Source organism: Talpa occidentalis, unplaced genomic scaffold, assembly GCF_014898055.3.
Source record: "Talpa occidentalis isolate TD23 unplaced genomic scaffold, MPIMG_talOcc4v2.1, whole genome shotgun sequence".
Taxonomy (NCBI): domain Eukaryota; kingdom Metazoa; phylum Chordata; class Mammalia; order Eulipotyphla; family Talpidae; genus Talpa; species Talpa occidentalis.
The window spans coordinates 72,632,472-72,649,269 of record NW_026555331.1 but is presented as its reverse complement, the minus strand read 5'-3'; the positions used below and the strand labels follow the sequence as shown (position 1 = coordinate 72,649,269).

Below are 16,798 nucleotides of genomic sequence, written 5' to 3'. Positions count from 1 at the left end.
TAAAAAGAAAGAACACTTGCAAACAAATTATGAGGTCAACATTAATACCAAAACCAAAAAAAGATAATATAAAAACGAAGAAAACCACACATCAAATATATAATATATAAAGTCAAGGCCAGATTGTCTAACATGGTAATAATGATGTGTAATTCACTTAACAGCCTAGTTTAGGAGTTATATAATTAACATACTTAAAAACCCATAATTACAATAGTCTGTTTCTGAATATACAATATAAAATGCATAAGTTGTAACATCAATAACCTAAACTGTGAGGAAGAGCATAAAAGCTTTAAACTAAGGAATGTTATGATAGTTAAAATGTTATCAGCTTAAAAAATAGTGTTACAATTATAAGATATTTTATGTCCTCATGTCAATCACAAAGGATTGTACCTGTAGAGGTACAACAAAAATCCTGGCAAAGAAGTCAAAGCTATCTATCCCATGCAAAAAGTCATCAAATCACAGAAGAAGACAGCAAGATAAGGAACAGTAATAGGTCTACAAATGTCAGAAAACAATTAACAAAATGGCAATAGTAAGTCCTGATATATCAACAATTATTTTAAACATTAATGAATTAAATTATCCAATAAAAAATACAGAATGGTTGGACAGGATTTTTTAAAAAAAGAATACAACAATATGGTGCCTACAAGAGACTCACTTCAGCTTTAACACACACACATACTGAGAGTGAAAGATGGCAGAAGATATTTCAATCCAATGGCAAGCAAAAAAAATCAGTGATAGTTTTGGCTGACAAAATAGACTTAGAGCTAACAATTATAAAAAGGAGTTCATCTTATGATGATATAGAAGTTAATCCATCTAGAAAATATAACAATTTAAATATTTATGCACCAAACATTGGAGCACCAAAAACAAACACTACAACTACCAGGAAAAATAAACAGCAATACAGGGAGGTGCAGGGGGTTAAATCTCAGCTCTAACAAGCTACTGCCAGCAACTGTGACATGAGTTCAATACTGGACAAGAGCTAACCCACATGGTTAGCAGTATATTTCAGCAGATCCACCTGTTCTGCACCCCAATCTATCTCTGGTGAATCCTCCCCAATTGTTGTATTCATAAATAAATAAAATAAAGTTTTAAAAATAACAAACAACAATACAATAATAGCTGAGGATATTATTATGCTCAACAGTATTCCAATCTCAACACATGTTCCAGAGAATGAATGAGGGAACATACTATACACCAAACAAACTTAGCAGACATATACACAACAGAGGAGAAAAACAATACGATCAATGAGGTAGACACAGAAAAAGCATTTGACAAAGTTTAGTACACACTCATGGAAAAAAAAAAGCAAAATTTTTGAAAAACTAGTACATAAGCAGCAAATACTTGTAAGACACAGTTGGGGACGGAAGACCCATTTATAGTCCAAAACCATAAAATCCTTAGGAATAAATCTAATAAAAGACATCCAAAATGTTATTAAAGAGAACTTAAAAAATATACAATATAAAATGTATAAATGTATAAATTGTAACATCAAGGGGTTCAGCACCACACTATGAAGCAATCCGCAGCCCCTGCAGCACAAGTTCTATCCCCAGCCAGCCAGGGAGCGACCCACATGGTGAGGTAGACCTCTCCTGTCTCGCCTGCTACTCCCCTCAGGAGTATATTTCAGTCAGTTTGCCTGTCTTGTTCCCCACTCTGTCTCCAGTGAATCCTTTCACTCACCTCACCTCTGGCCTGTATTCCAGCTCTTGTATGCATAAATAAATGAAAAAAAAATTACAATGTTCTTAAAAAAATACACACTATATTCTTGTATCATATAACTCTATATTGCTATGATGGTAATTCCCTGAAGTTAACCTATGGTCAATAAAATTCCAATCAAACTCAGGTTTTGTGGGTTTTTTTGGTAGAAAATGATAAGCAGATTTTATAATGAATGTGTAAGTCAAAGTAACCTAAAAAAATAAAATGACATTCATAAAGAAAAAATGTCACTGATTCACCCCAATTTAAGACATACTATAAGCAACAGTACTGAAGGCAGTTTGATATGAAAAGACATAAAACAAGGAACAGAGAGAGCATTCAAAAAATGTTTAGATCCACACATACCTGTGGTCATTGGTTTTTCAAAATGAAGTCAATTCAATTATGAAATTCATAATTCCATTGAAATATGAAATTCAGATAATTCAGTTCAGTAAAATTTTTTAACAAATGGGTATAGACAAGTAGATAAGGAAAAGAGACATATACCACTAATACCATCTACAAATGTTATCTTCCATAGAATTGTAGATCTCCATGTAAAGAACTAAAATGCTAATATTTCTAGAAGAAAACAATAATTTTGCAAGATCAACCTAGAACATCAGCTTGAAAGGACTCCCACTAACCAAATGTGAGACAATTTGAACATGAAATAAATAAGGACAACAATGGATTACATTCCATCAAATTAAATTGAAATCCATGAATCTATATTAGTAGTTAAAATTTAAATAAGCAGGGGCCTCCCCGGTGGCGCAGCGGTTGAGCGCTGGGTTGCGAAGCTGCCCGCGGCCTCTGTGGCGCCGGTTCGATCCCTGGCTGCTCCCCGGCCGCCGGCGAGGGTCCCACATGGTGCGCAGACCTCTCCTGCCGCCCGCTGCTCCCCTCAGCAGTGTACTTCAGTCCTTCTGCCTGCTCTGCTCCCCACTCTGGCTCTGGTGAATTCTCTCACCCTCCCACACTTCTGACTGTACCCAGTGCATGTATAAACAAAACAAACAAACAAACCAGCAAAACAAATAAATAAAGCATGCCTCTATTAAAAAAAAAAAAATAAATAAATAAATAAAATTTAAATAAGCAAATAAGCAGGTTTGGGGAGTAAGGAAGGAACTGCCTTACAATAAAATATAGATAGATAACAGTATAGATAACAGTAGAACAAGTGGTTGAGTAAGAAAACCATATCTTGCAACCACTAATGTCAGTACTAGTTTGGGTCAAAAGTCACTCACATATATACAAACAGAGGGTAAGTCTCATAAGATACAGGATATATTCATGTCTTAAAGCATCTGCCAAATTACTTATTAGTTGCTAAGAGAAAGAAAACAAAACAGGAACAAACACTATACACTAGAGACATTAGACAATATTTTAACCAGGCAAAGTTGCTATCAACAACAAAAGACAATTCTGCTACAGACATGATACCCTAGGAAGAAAACTTAAGACTCTGTCTAGGGATGTATCAATCAATATAATCATGAGGGTATATAGACAAACCCAAACTGAGGAACACTGCTTAAAAGTGCCAATGCCAGGAAAAATGACTGAAGAAGAACTGTTCCAGATTAAAGGAGACTAAAAAGATATATCAATTAAATGTAGTATATGACTCTAAACTGGATCCTGTCTTAAATGGAGAAAGAGTTTTAATGAACATTAAATGGAAATAAAACTGAAATTGGGGCTGTAGATTAAAAATGAAAACAGCAAAGTTGTTGTTCTGTGGTTATATAATTTTCTTTTTCTTAGGATATGTACACTGATAAAGAGGTAAAGAGATACATGCATACAACTTTTTACAATAGGTAAGCTATGGAAACAACCCAAATGCCCAAAAATAGATGACTGGATCAAGAAGATGTGGTATATATACACAATGGAATATTACTCATCAATCATAAAACATAAACTCATGCCATTCACAGCAACATGAATGGAGCTGGAAGGGATTATGCTCTGTGAAACAAGCCAGAAAGAAAAAGAAAAATACCGAATAGTTTCACTTAGTGGAGGAATGTAGAGGACACAAATAATGGATCAGGGGGTAGAAAATAACCTTATTAAATTAAAAATCAAAATCAACAGGCAAGTATAAATCAGTGACATTTTGCAGGGGAGGAGGTGGTGAAGGATCAAAACGGGTGGGAAGAGCACAAGGGACTATGGTGATGGGACATGGGTGAACTGGTGGTGGGAATTCCGCAGGGACTACACCTGAGAGGAGAAAGCATACATTGTACAAGAACAATGTAAAAAATATATATATATAAAATAAAAATATTGAATTAAAAAAAAGATACATGCATGCAACTTATGCCAAAGTCGTTCAGGAAATAAATGTGTATTGCGGAAAGAGAAAAAAGCTAATGTGGCAAGCTGTCAAAAGGTTAAAATTATAACAAAGTAAAAATCAAAATCAACAAGATAAACCAGAGACACACTGGGGGGGGCGGGGCAAAGGGAGGGAGGGGAGGAGGGATTACGGTCAAAATAAGGGTGGTGGGAATTGTATGGGGAATATAACCAAGATGAAAATGCACACATTGTGAAAAAATAAAAAATGGTGTAAAAATATATAAAATAAAAAAAAAATAGTTGTCAGGCCCAAGAAAATAAGAACTCCTGGAGTAAATAAAACTAGATACGGAAAGAGAATTATTTACTTTATAAAGGGAAAAAAGATTGGGTATATGCATCATCTAAATTATAAATATTTTAAAAATCCGAACAAAAACAAAACGGTTAAAAGTGCTCTAGGTGAAAGGTACGTAGAGTTCTATATTTCTGGAAATTTTTCTATAAATAAAAACTTATTTCACAATAGAATGTAAAAAGCAGTATAAAAAATAAAAAGTGTAAAAGTTAAATTTAAAGAAACCTGCTGATAAAGTAGCATATAGTAACATATGGTAACAATACCACACAAGAGGTCAGTCTCTGAGTCCTACTTACTAAATATATTTGCAAAAAATAATTCACAACCTCTCTGATTCTATTGCTTCTCTGACATAAATGGTTTATATAGGTCTTCAAGATTAGAGGGTTATTGTAAGGCAAGAAAGAAAAGAAAGAAGATATGAAAATGACCTCAGACCTGGTAATGTGATTTATACAATTATGTAACTGTGTTGGGAGGCAGGAGGCGGGAGTGTCCAAAATCCAAGTTATAATAAGAGAATAAATCATTAAGCATATTTCTTTTGCTGCCAGTTCACTATCTAACACTTAGCTCTGAGACACAACAGATGGTTGCTGCCCCCACTTCTCCGCTGCCATCTCTCACTGTGACAGCATGTTCATGATCAACCACCCAACATAAGATGAATCCAAGTGAGTGGGCAGCAATTCCCCACAGGGGACAAGTGGGGACAAGGGGTGGGCTGCTAACATGGAAAATTTTGTTAGAACAACTTAAGTGGGGAATTGATAAGATGAGAGATATCTACATTAGACTCAAAAACCAGATTTTCTAAACCACAGTTGGGAGACAAGTCATTCTGGCACACTCAGAAGAATATTTAACTCAAAAGGATCACATCTTACCTATTAGTAATGATGTCATCCCAGATGTTCATTGGGTCCATTTTAGCATCTGGATATCTGTTTGTCCAGGTATTTAGAAGTCTCTTAAGGGGTACTTGAGATGACAAATTACCTAAAAGTAATGTTAGAGGATCACTAACTTCACAATTCAATGACAAGATCTACTTACAATATGAAAATAACCTATAGTAAGTGGAAATAATTCAACCTTCTTGTCTAAATTAAAAAAAAAAAAAAAGCTTCTACCTTTACAACATAAAGTCGCCATGATAAATCTAATACATTCTGACATTAAACTCAATTTATTAAGGATATAAAGATGGAGTAATAAATATATACAACTTTTACATTCAGTACAGATCTACTATCCTTCACCCATTATTCCAAAACCACTAGAAACTGAAAAGTTTTTTCATTGGATTGCAGCCAATTGTTTAAATAACAAAATCTGATTTGATTAGCATAGACCTACTTATCATCTTTGTTTCTACCATTCATGTGAATACCGCTGGAGTAGGAAATTCATTGATGTTTTTAATTATGGAATACTACCCGAGGCCCTGGTGTGTGCACAAGGTGACAGGAATAAAAACAACAAATAAACAATCTGGCCTCAAAGGTTTTGAAAAAATGGACTCACTAATCCTCAAGAAATTTAATAAATTTTGTATTGCTAGTGTTAAATGTTTTAGTTTTCTTTCTGTTGGTGGAAAGCAGTGGTTAAAAACACAAGCTTAAATAGCGCAGTCCTGGGTTAAAAATCTGGACTTTTCATGTAGTAAGTTAGGCAAGTTATTTAATTTCTCTAAGTCTCTGCAAAATAAGGAGAAAGGAATCTACTCATAAGGCTATTTAAAAATGATGTGTGAAATAATTCCAAATCCTGGAAATAATTCCAAAGCTGGCAAATGTGAAAAAAGAGAGAATATTGCTCTTGGAAAAAAGACTGCACTTAATGAATGATACATCAATAATATATACTCGAAAAATAATTCTAATTTAAAATATAAAACAATTTGGTAGATAGACACTAACACCAAGTTTTATTAGTACTCTTAAAAGTGTCTAACATAATTATTGTTTATTTAGGACAAAATTTGAAATTCCTATTTATAATTAAAATATGTGACCATTACAAAGATGTAGTCTTTCCCTTAGATGCTGGGGACTATCCATTGGTATCAGGATAAAATGCACTCACTTTCTGGGCACTGCCACCACAGCCTCCCTTCCCTTCAAGTTAGAGCAAGAGAAATTGGTCATCAGGGAACACCGCAGACTTCCTGATGGGCAGGCACTCTGCAAGCCTCCTCCACACCCTACTCAGGCCAATCCTCCAGAAGACTCTTAGTCCAAGGCAGGTTCTGTCACTTATTTCCGATGGGATCATGTAAAACCCTCTGCCTCAGAGGTTGTAGATCTTATAGGAGTCACCCTACCATTTTGAAAGTTATTTCAAATTAGGCATCCCCAGTGCCCAGAATAGTGTGGTTAGCCATTTTAAATCTTTATTTCAATGATCTCAAAATATATACACATGTAGAATGAACTCAATACAGTTTCCAACCCATATTAAGAAACAATCACTTTCACTAAGCAAAAAAATCAAATGTTAATACTCTTCCATAATTATAAAAGAAAAAAAAAGGTAAGTTAAAAAAAATTACCTTCTTTGCCTATGAAGCTGATGAACTCCTGAATTTCTATTAAAGTTTGTACAGACTGTAATTTGGTGAGTCTACTTTTGTGTAAGAGGACATCAATACTAGAATAATTCTAGAAGAAAAGGCATTTGACATTGTTTATAAATCTAGTTGTCTAAAATATAACATATAGTAACTACTCATGAATATATCAACGACGCAATGTCCCTCAGTGTAGTTAAAAATTGGGTTTTCCAATCACATTTTGGTTCAATATGAACAAAATCAATATATCATTGCTTCTATTTGCCACCGATTTAAAAAGTTCCACTACAGAAGTCAATTCTTTCTTCTTCAAAAACTTCCTCCTGAGTGTATTACTCAACTTCCAAAATGTATAAAAATTAAAGACAATGAATGAGAGTGCTTCAACATATGCCAAAGATAAATGTAGTTAATAGATACTGACTTTAAAAATAAACATCAGAAGAGTCTCAGAAAAGCAAAAAAGGGGAAAAAAAGTCATAATGGCAGAAAATAAATAGGGAAGATTCATTTATATTCTTTTCTACAAAGTGACCAAAGTTCTATACAGCTACTCCAAACAAAATATTCTTGTCTCAGATGTTCTTGGATAGTGTAAGAAAAGGGAAAAACCAACCAACCAACAAAATTGAATTCTTTCAAAAAGGGGGAAAAGGAATAAAGCAGTAAAAAAAAAAAAAAAAAGGACAGAGTGGAGAGAGATATTAGAAGAAACTGGAAGAACAGAAAGAAGGTAATGGTGGTGGTATCTATCACACAGTGAATGGAAACTTTTGCTTGTTGATTTTTTATTCATAAATTTACTAATTTTAAATAGTATCCTAGTAATGGCTCATTTCAAATGTATTACCTGCATGAAAATTTCAATGCAATTTTCAACGTAATATTTGGCTCTGTCAACATCATCTTGTAAGATATAAAGGAGACTCAATTCCTGACTGTAATGTAGCTCTATAATTGCCTTTTGCAGCTCCTTGTTCACAGCTTCATCAATAAACGTCAGTAAAGACTGGTCACCCTCTCCTTGGAGCAGTAACTTCAACTTGCTGCGGATCATGTATGGCAAATAGGTCTCCTAAGAAATATAAGAATTCACTTGTAACTTCAGAAAGCCTAAGTATACCTACTTATTATAATATTCTCTGACATAATTTTATAGGTAGAGATTTGGAGCCAAATGACATTTGGTGTTTCAACCTAAAATTACAATATTTAAAACAAATTCATCTAAAACTGTTCATTCTATAATCACATAATATATAGGAGCCTGTCCGACAGAAAAACAGAAACTATTTTTAGCTGAAAGACAATAAAAAACGAGGACTCTCTGAGCATGGCCAAGATAGTAGCAGTGTGAAAGTCTTCCATATAGTCATTCATACTAGGGATGTTAATATTATTTTTAAATGTATTCAATTTATTTTGAAATGGTTAGCAAAAATAACACTTATTTGAAAAGGTAAGAAATTTAAAACTACTACAGAGTTTGTGGGGGAGTCATATTATATAAACAGTTACTTCACAATTACTACCTTATTTTTTAAAAGTTTTAAACAACTTAATTGATTAGAAAATACCTGACCACCTAAAGCATTTATTTCAGTGACCTAAAAAATAATTCTACCCACTTGATAAAATGATTTGCTCCACATTTTATTTAGATCTGGAGGGTGCTCACTGTCAACACTGACTGTAGAACAGTAAGCCAGTGATTTCCACTCAGCAAGGTAGTTGTAACAGTCAAGGGATGCAAGTTCCCAAAAATCCTTCTCAGCTTCCGTAGGCTCACCATCTATCCACTCATGTTTGTTGAGAGCCTGGCAGAAAAAAGTTCCTAAGATTACTTTTCAAAGTTGGAAAAAATTCAAAGGAAAACATTTGTATTATATGTAATGTAACATACAACTAAGAACAAACATTTTAAGCTTTATTTTTTTAAATAATTTTTTTAAGATTTATTTATTTATACAAGCACTGGATGCAGTCAGAAGTGTGGGAGAGTGAGAGAATTCACCAGAGTCAAAGCGGAGAGCAGAGCAGGCAGACTGACAAAGTACACTGCTGAGGGGAGCAGTGGGCGGCAGGAGAGGTCTGCGCGCCATGTGGGACCCTCACCCGGTGGCCAGGGATCAAACCAGCGCTGCAGAGGCTGCGGGCAGCTTCCCAACCCAGCGCTCAACCACTGCTCTACCGGGGAGGCCCAACATTTTAAGCTTTATGACAAGGGAAAAGCAAAGGGAAAAGGAAAGAGAGTAACATTGAATGGAAGAACAAACAAAAGGAATCTTGTAGTAACAAATTAATGTAAAAACCCTAACCAAGCAGTAATCATTTCTCTAAGAAACTTATCCATGATGCCAATTAATAAAATTAGTAAGACATTTAATGATTGTTAATTTGATTTAAATCAATACTATGGGTTATTTACCATACAAAGAGTTCTTAGAATGCAAATGAGAAAATAGAACATTTATAGAAAATTGAAGAGTATTTTACAACTTGGATTGTTCATTTAAAATTCTCACAGGTCACAGGTGCTGAATTTCAACTACCTGTTAGGTCTACCTTTGGATAGCAATAGCAAGTCAAAACACAAAATGTGCAAAATTGAACTTATAGTCCTCTTCCAAAACCAATTCTTACCAGTCTAACTCACCTCTTTATAATTGTTTTACTTACTGAGAGAAAACAGTCTACCCAACTACAAAGTACATATTAGCAGATAGTAAAATAACAACTTACAGCTCTACAGTGCTTGATAATTTATAAAATGCTTTCTCTTGCAGTCAAATATGTCATCTTAAACAAATAAGAGATATAGCAATAACTCACAATTAGTTATTATGAAGCCATTCTCTGCTATTAATCTTTGTATAAAATCTTAGGAATAAAGCATAAATATCATGAAGTTCTAAGTTCTAAAGCTAACAGTTTTCTCATTCACAGAACAAGTATTTAAGCAACTGACATATTTGATAGAAATCAATTTTACCTCATTATACTGCTTAGCAGCTTCAGAATAATCACTTCTTGCTTCTGATAATAATGCATTCTGAGTGATTTGCTTTGTTCCTATTTCGTTGCTAAAAATACCATGGAGGACATCATATTCTCCAATTGATCTATACAATCTATAAAATAAAGCCCCCAAAAGTCCAAATTAATGAATAGCAATAGTTTTAAGGTATTTACTCTAAAGAAATAAATATCAACATATCACATATTATATTAACTAAAAATATTTTTGTTTTGTAAAAATATAATTTTTAAAATTTTGAAATTACTTTAGTGACACAGATGGCAGAAATTGCTCTAAAGTGAATTCTGAATTATTCTAAGGTAAAATCTGAAAATGTAATAGGGTTGTTTCATTAAATAAGTTCTTCTGTGTTAATCCATTATATTCACATAACACATACTACTGGTGACCTAACAGGAACACTTCTCTAGCACCAAAATTTGGAATTTAGTCAGGAATGCAGAAGTAAAAATAAATCCCCTTTCTACCAATCCCATATTTTGGTCCATGTTTTATGGACAGTCTCAATTTTATTGATAAGGAATTTCTTAGTCATCTAACATTTTTTTTAAATATTAGAAGTACTTGGGATCTGTATTTAGAAGTCTGCTGATGTTTTTGTGACCAGAAATAAGCTGTGAGAACTTAACTCATTTAGATAAATGAGCTGACAGGCTGGCTTCAACTTCTTATAGTCTTAATATCTGCAATAGCATCTCTTCACATTAACAAAAATCTGCTTGACCCCATCAACCAAACTTCCTCCTTAGTATTCATTAAGTTTGTTCCCTGAAATCATTTGACAAGTGAGGGAAAGTCTCCTTACTCCTTGGTTTTCCCAAAGTTTGGTCACTTCCTGGTCTAAAATCTTATGTATTTACATAAAGAGAGCCCTTTGGGCTCTCTCCTATAACCAAATGTCATAAAAATCTAATAGGTAAGACTCCGTTAATGAATCAGGTAGAGGTGGGGAGGTGGGAGGCAGCAGCTCACAGTGCAACAGTCCAAGAGGAGATGAGAACATGTTCCAGAAACTCAGAAGAGATTAGCTTTATGTGTACCATATGTGGACCCCACCAGGCTCCTTGGATTATGTATACTACAACATGGTAAGAACATGAACTATGACAAAGGAAGAGGAGTCTAAATATTGTTCTCAATACTCTGTCTGATGGTAATGCAAAAATATATACCAAAGTATGAGGATGTATTAAATAAAGTTTGAAGAAAATGTTTAAATTTTAAGCCCTTAGAGTTGTATACTTCATTTAATCAGCAAAAACACATTACATCAGTTTCTCATTCCTTGAAAATACTAAATACACAAAGTCTTACTGTTTGCTCATAAATCTGAAACATGGGCCTTTATGAAGAAACCGCAGATAAGGAAAGAATTAAATAATGTTAAAAGGCATAAATACAAAACTGAATTTGTTTTTCCAAAGTAAACAAAGTAATTGAATTAAATAGATTCTAAAAGTTTGAATCCTTCTGAAACCAGTTAATTGTCCTTTAAACAGTGCAGCAGAATAACAAAAACATAAAATACTAGGTTATAGCCCCACTTTACAGGAAACTAAACTTGGTAAACAATACCTTGAGTCTACAAAGCTAGTGTCTAATTCTGCAAAATTTAATTTGTATAATGAGCAAGAGCGACGTGCCAAAGCCCAAATCCTCACCAGGCACGAGCAAACTCCAGCCCACTATAGGCCCAGCACAAGGAAGGTGGAGCAAGCCCCCGGTGAAGGACCCAAGCACTGTTGGGCACCAAGAGGCCCAGGTCCATGGGTAAAGATCCCAGACTCAGGGACCAAAGCAGAGGGCAGAGCTACACCTAGTGAAATCCCACCCACAGCATCTTGGCCCTAAAAGCATTGAATGGAGAGACGGAAAAACAACAAATAGCCACAAAAGTGCTCAGGAGAAGTGGATACCAGTCCTAGGTATCCACCTGAAAAACTCAAAACCACTAATATGAAGGAAACCAGCACTGCTATGTTTATTGTAGCCAAGATATAGAAATAGCCAAGATATAGAAACAAACTAAATGCTCCCAAACAGATGAGTGGATCAAGAAGATGTGGTGTATATATACACAATGGAATGAGACTCAGCAGTCAATAAACACATGCCATTTGTGGAAACATGGATGGAACTAGAAAGGATATGCTAAATGAAATAAGCCAGACGAGAACGATAAATACCAGATGGTGTCACTTAGATGTAGAATACAGAAAAACCAAACAAAGGGTCAAAGACAAACTTTTAAACCAACCCTTAAATGCTGACCATGGAACTGAGACTACCAGAGGGATTGGGGGGAATGGAAGGGACTCCAACAGGGTGGCAAGAGAGCACAATGGGGCACAGCAGATCTCTCCTGTCTCACCTGCTGCTCCCCTCAGCAGTATATTTCAGATCTTCCTGTTCTGCTCCCCACTCTGTCTCTGATGAATTCTCTCTCTCTCTCTCTCTCTCTCTCTCTCACACACACACACACACACACACACACACACACCCTGCATCTCTGGCCTACACCCCATCTTTTATATGCATAAATAAATAAATCTTTAAAAAAAAAGAGAGCACAAGGCACTGTGGTGGAGAACTGTGTGTGCTTTAGTGGTGGGTGCCCTGTGATGATGATTACACCTGAAGGGGGAGACCCTATACTTCCAAAATATTAACAGTGATGTAAACCAATTGTACCCAAAGAAAATTTTTATTAAAAATTAATTTTAACTTCTATTTTATGGCACTGACCTTTAGATCTTTGGTTCTTGGGGAAAAGAGTAAAATAAGAGTGGCGAATCCGTACTTTTCACTGTTTTATAGTCATTCCTATGTTTCATTTTTAAAATTTTTTTCTTTTTCTTTTTTAAAGATTTATTTATTGGACCTCCCTTGGTGGCGCAGCGGTTGAACGCTGGGCTGCGAAGCTGCCCACAGCCTCTGCAGCACCGGTTCGATCCCGGCCACCAGCGAGGGTCCCACATGGCACACAGACCTCTCCTGCCGCCCGCTGCTCCCCTCAGCAGTGTATTTTGGTCCATCTGCCTGTTCTGCTCCCTGCTCTGGCTCTGGTGAATTCTCTCACCCTCCCGCGCTTCTGACTGTACCCAGTGCTTGTATAAATAAATAAATCTTTAATAAATAAATAAACAAATATTTAATAAATATTTAATAAATAAATAAACAAAGATTTATTTATTTATACAAGCACTGGGTACAGTCAGAAGCGCGGGAGGATGAGAGAATCCACCAGAGCCAGAGCAGGGAGCAGAACAGACAGACTGATGAAATACACCACTGAGGGGAGCAGCAGATGGCAGGAGAGGTCTGTGCGCCATGTGGAACCCTCATCCGGAGGCCGGGGATCGAACCGGCGCTGCAGGGGCTGCGGGCAGCTTCGCAACCCAGTGCTCAACCGCTGCATCATGGGGGAGGCCCCCTATCTTTTATTTTAATTGAGCACTATGAGTGATTAAGACACTGTGTCAGGTGCTGAGAATAATTAAAATACAAATTAGATATTTCTCACAGACCTCACAATACTAGCCATCCAGTGGGAAATGTATGCATTTAGTGCACAACTAACCATAAAACTGGATGGGCTAGCAGGTAGTGAGCTTCTGAGAGTTTAAAAAGATTGCAAATTAAAATAAATTAATAGGATGAATTAAAATTCTTTTCCTTGAACAAGACATGCCTTGTCCTGACAACTTTTCTTGACTCATAGAATGGTAGTCACTTTGAAAGGTTTTTCAAAAAGTTTCAGAAGTGTTACTATCAACTTTATTGGTTCATTTCTTGCCAAAATAAAAGCAAACTTTTTCTGCATGGTTTTGGTCAAATTCACTGTTCTCCCCACAGTGTCTGTATTGCAGAGCTTACTTAGCAAGTTCCATCCATCTGGCGACATCAGGAGTGAAGTGGTGTTTCCCCCGAAATCGCTTGGCAAGTGGCTCCTGAGGCACCAAGCGCAGCAGGGCCTCCTCAAGCAGGCGTATGCCCACGGGCTGCTGCTGGCTTGCCAGGCAGCCCACACTGACAGAGGCTGGGTCCAGGCTCAGTAAGCCGTCATGTTGGCAACTGATTTCCTGTGAAACCACAAACACATGTAGTTATTTAGCCTGTGGTACTTTGACCGTAACTTCACAAGTGAATAAACTGCTTTACTAAATATAAAAGAAAGTTTTGACGTAAGTAGTGATATAACCAGAGTTTTTTGTGTGTAATTATATTAACAAATGTTCTTGAACGCTCTTCGCCCAAAGGGAGAAACAACCTTTATTTTAATACTTCCAAACCAGAGATTAATTTAAAGCAAGAAAACTACTATCACAATATGAACATTTTAAAATGTTCTATATATTCAAAGAAATGCAACTTGCAGGAATATTTAGTTTGAATAGATGAGAAAAACAACTGAAACACAAAGATTTCATATCCAATCACAAAAAACAGGTATACACATCTCTTCATTATCCTAATTAATACATTCTATCTCTTTATACCAGGGGCTAACTTATTCAATAATATTGAATAGAGGATTTCACGAATTATTATACTAACCTTTACTTCGTAACTATCAATTTGAATCTTGTATATATCAACATAATGAAAAATAAATCCCAATTCAATATAGAGAACAATAAAGTTTGAAAGAGTGTTTGCATTAAAACAAACCTACATGTGGGCCTCCCTGGTGTCACAGTGATTGAGTGCTGGGTTGCGAAGCTGCCTGCAGCCTCTGCTGCGCCAGTTCGATCCCTGGCTGCTCCCGGGCCACTGGAGGAGGGTCCCACATGGCGCGCAGACCTCTCCTGCCGCCCGCTGCTCCCCTCAGCAGTGTGCTTGGGTCCTTCTGCCTGCTCTGCTCCCCGCTCTGGCTCTGGTGAATTCTCTCACCCTCCCGCGCTTCTGACTGTACCCAGTGCTTGTATAAATAAATAAAAAATAAAATCTTAAAAAAAAAAACCCTACATGTACACACAAGATCTTGTGGATGTGTATATGTAAGCACATATGTGCAGACATCTGGAAAAAACAGTATGCCCTTCCCACCCCAGCTTTCCCCATAAAGAGAATAAGCAGAGGGTATCAATTAATGTCCATTTGCCAGTCATTGATGGTGTTATGGAAAAATGGCTAAATGGACTTTTCCTCCAGTTTGAAGGAGAATGTTGGGACAGACTGAAAAAAACAGGGTATGTTGCAGATAAGAAACTCATTTTGAGAAGTCCTTGTGAGGCAGTGGTATTTCAAAGAGAGTATTCTACCTTGCTAGAACAAGAACTCACAGGATTGCTCTGCCCAACACACTATGATGCCTGGATAGAGAAAACAGATTGGAGTTTCAGATATGAACCACAAACAGAAAGTCACAATACGAAAAGTATAAAGCAAAGGCACTGAGTAGCATTCATGTTGCTTTTTCCATGACCACTGCCAAACAGCGAGCTCCACGATTAGCAGAAGTTGTTTATTTACTTTAAGTTTATTTACTTAATGAAGGCATTTACTTATTGACTCACCTAGACAACAATGGAAAAACTAGTTTTTTAAATAAGGGGTCAAAACTATGAATTCAAATATTAAAAATCACTTCAGAATACAATGTAAAGAGAGACTCATTTTGAAATACTGGCTGATTTAAAACAACAACTTCCCAAATCTTAACTAAACTTTAGTTTGGCCAAGAAAAAAAAAATGAAAGAATTCTAATTGCAAATTATCAATCTAAGTAACAGGAAAAAAATTAATATATGAAAAGAACTAAGTATATAAATATGTTTATGTAAATGATTATATAACAAGTAGATAAATATGTATGTAAAAATAATAAAGAACTATATCAACAGTTTCATGTTATATCAAAAAGAATGAAATGGGAAAACTAAGCACTTCATCTCTGGGAATTATCTAATCAGTTTGCAAACCAAAGCTACTACTAACTAGCATTAAAGAACATAGTCTTTTAACTACTTCAGAGAGATTACTAGTTAAAAAATATTAAAATAATTGAGATTTTTCTATTAGAATGTAATGAATCCATGTATTGAATGGCAAAGAAAACATTTTTTACATGAAAAAGTAATCTTCCAAAAAGCATGTAAAGTATTAACTGAAAGTATGCCTACATTAAGTTCTCTGCTTAAATTGTATTGCCATAGAAACCCTTTCAGACCACTCCATCTAAGTATCTATAAAAGAACATATGCTTATCCTAATTGAGAAGATGTCTGCTTATCAGCTTCATGTATCCTATGTTATTTTTTTTGTTTGTTTGTTTTTTAAAGATTTATTTATTTATTTATTTATTTATTTATTTACACAAGCACTGGGTACAGTCAGAAGCGCGGGAGGGTGAGAGAATCCATGAGCTAGAGTGGGGAGCAGAGCAGGCAGAAGGACCGAAGCACACTGCTGAGGGGAGCAGCGGGCGGCAGGAGAGGTCTGCACACCATGTAGGACCCTCCTCCGGTGGCCAGGGAGCAGCCGGGATCAAACTGAAGCCGTAGAGGCCTCCGGCAGCCTCACAACCCAGCGCTCAACCGCTGTGCCACTGGGGAGGCCCTATCCTATGTTATTTTAATACTCCTGAATTACTCAAGTACTGTAACACTTACTACAACCTCATGTTATCTTCTATATAACCCATCTAGAATGTAAGTTCTAGGTCAGGGATTTGTGCCTCTTATTCACTGTGTCTCCGCCACTTAGAATAGACAGGACATGTTTAATCAAGATCTCT

General features: G+C 35.9%; 1 protein-coding gene across 1 annotated transcript in view; it reads right to left on the bottom strand.

Moving 5' to 3' along the window:
• The window catches only part of PRKDC (protein kinase, DNA-activated, catalytic subunit), a 250,915-nt gene that overhangs the window by 52,056 nt on the left and 182,061 nt on the right, over window positions 1-16,798 (bottom strand). The window contains exons 63-68 of the mRNA XM_037506810.2: window positions 13,936-14,141; window positions 10,012-10,150; window positions 8,648-8,836; window positions 7,870-8,094; window positions 6,999-7,107; window positions 5,332-5,443 (exon numbers count right to left, since the gene is read on the bottom strand). Coding sequence (XP_037362707.1) covers window positions 5,332-5,443; window positions 6,999-7,107; window positions 7,870-8,094; window positions 8,648-8,836; window positions 10,012-10,150; window positions 13,936-14,141 — 980 coding nt within the window. The remainder of the gene's footprint in view (window positions 1-5,331; window positions 5,444-6,998; window positions 7,108-7,869; window positions 8,095-8,647; window positions 8,837-10,011; window positions 10,151-13,935; window positions 14,142-16,798) is intronic.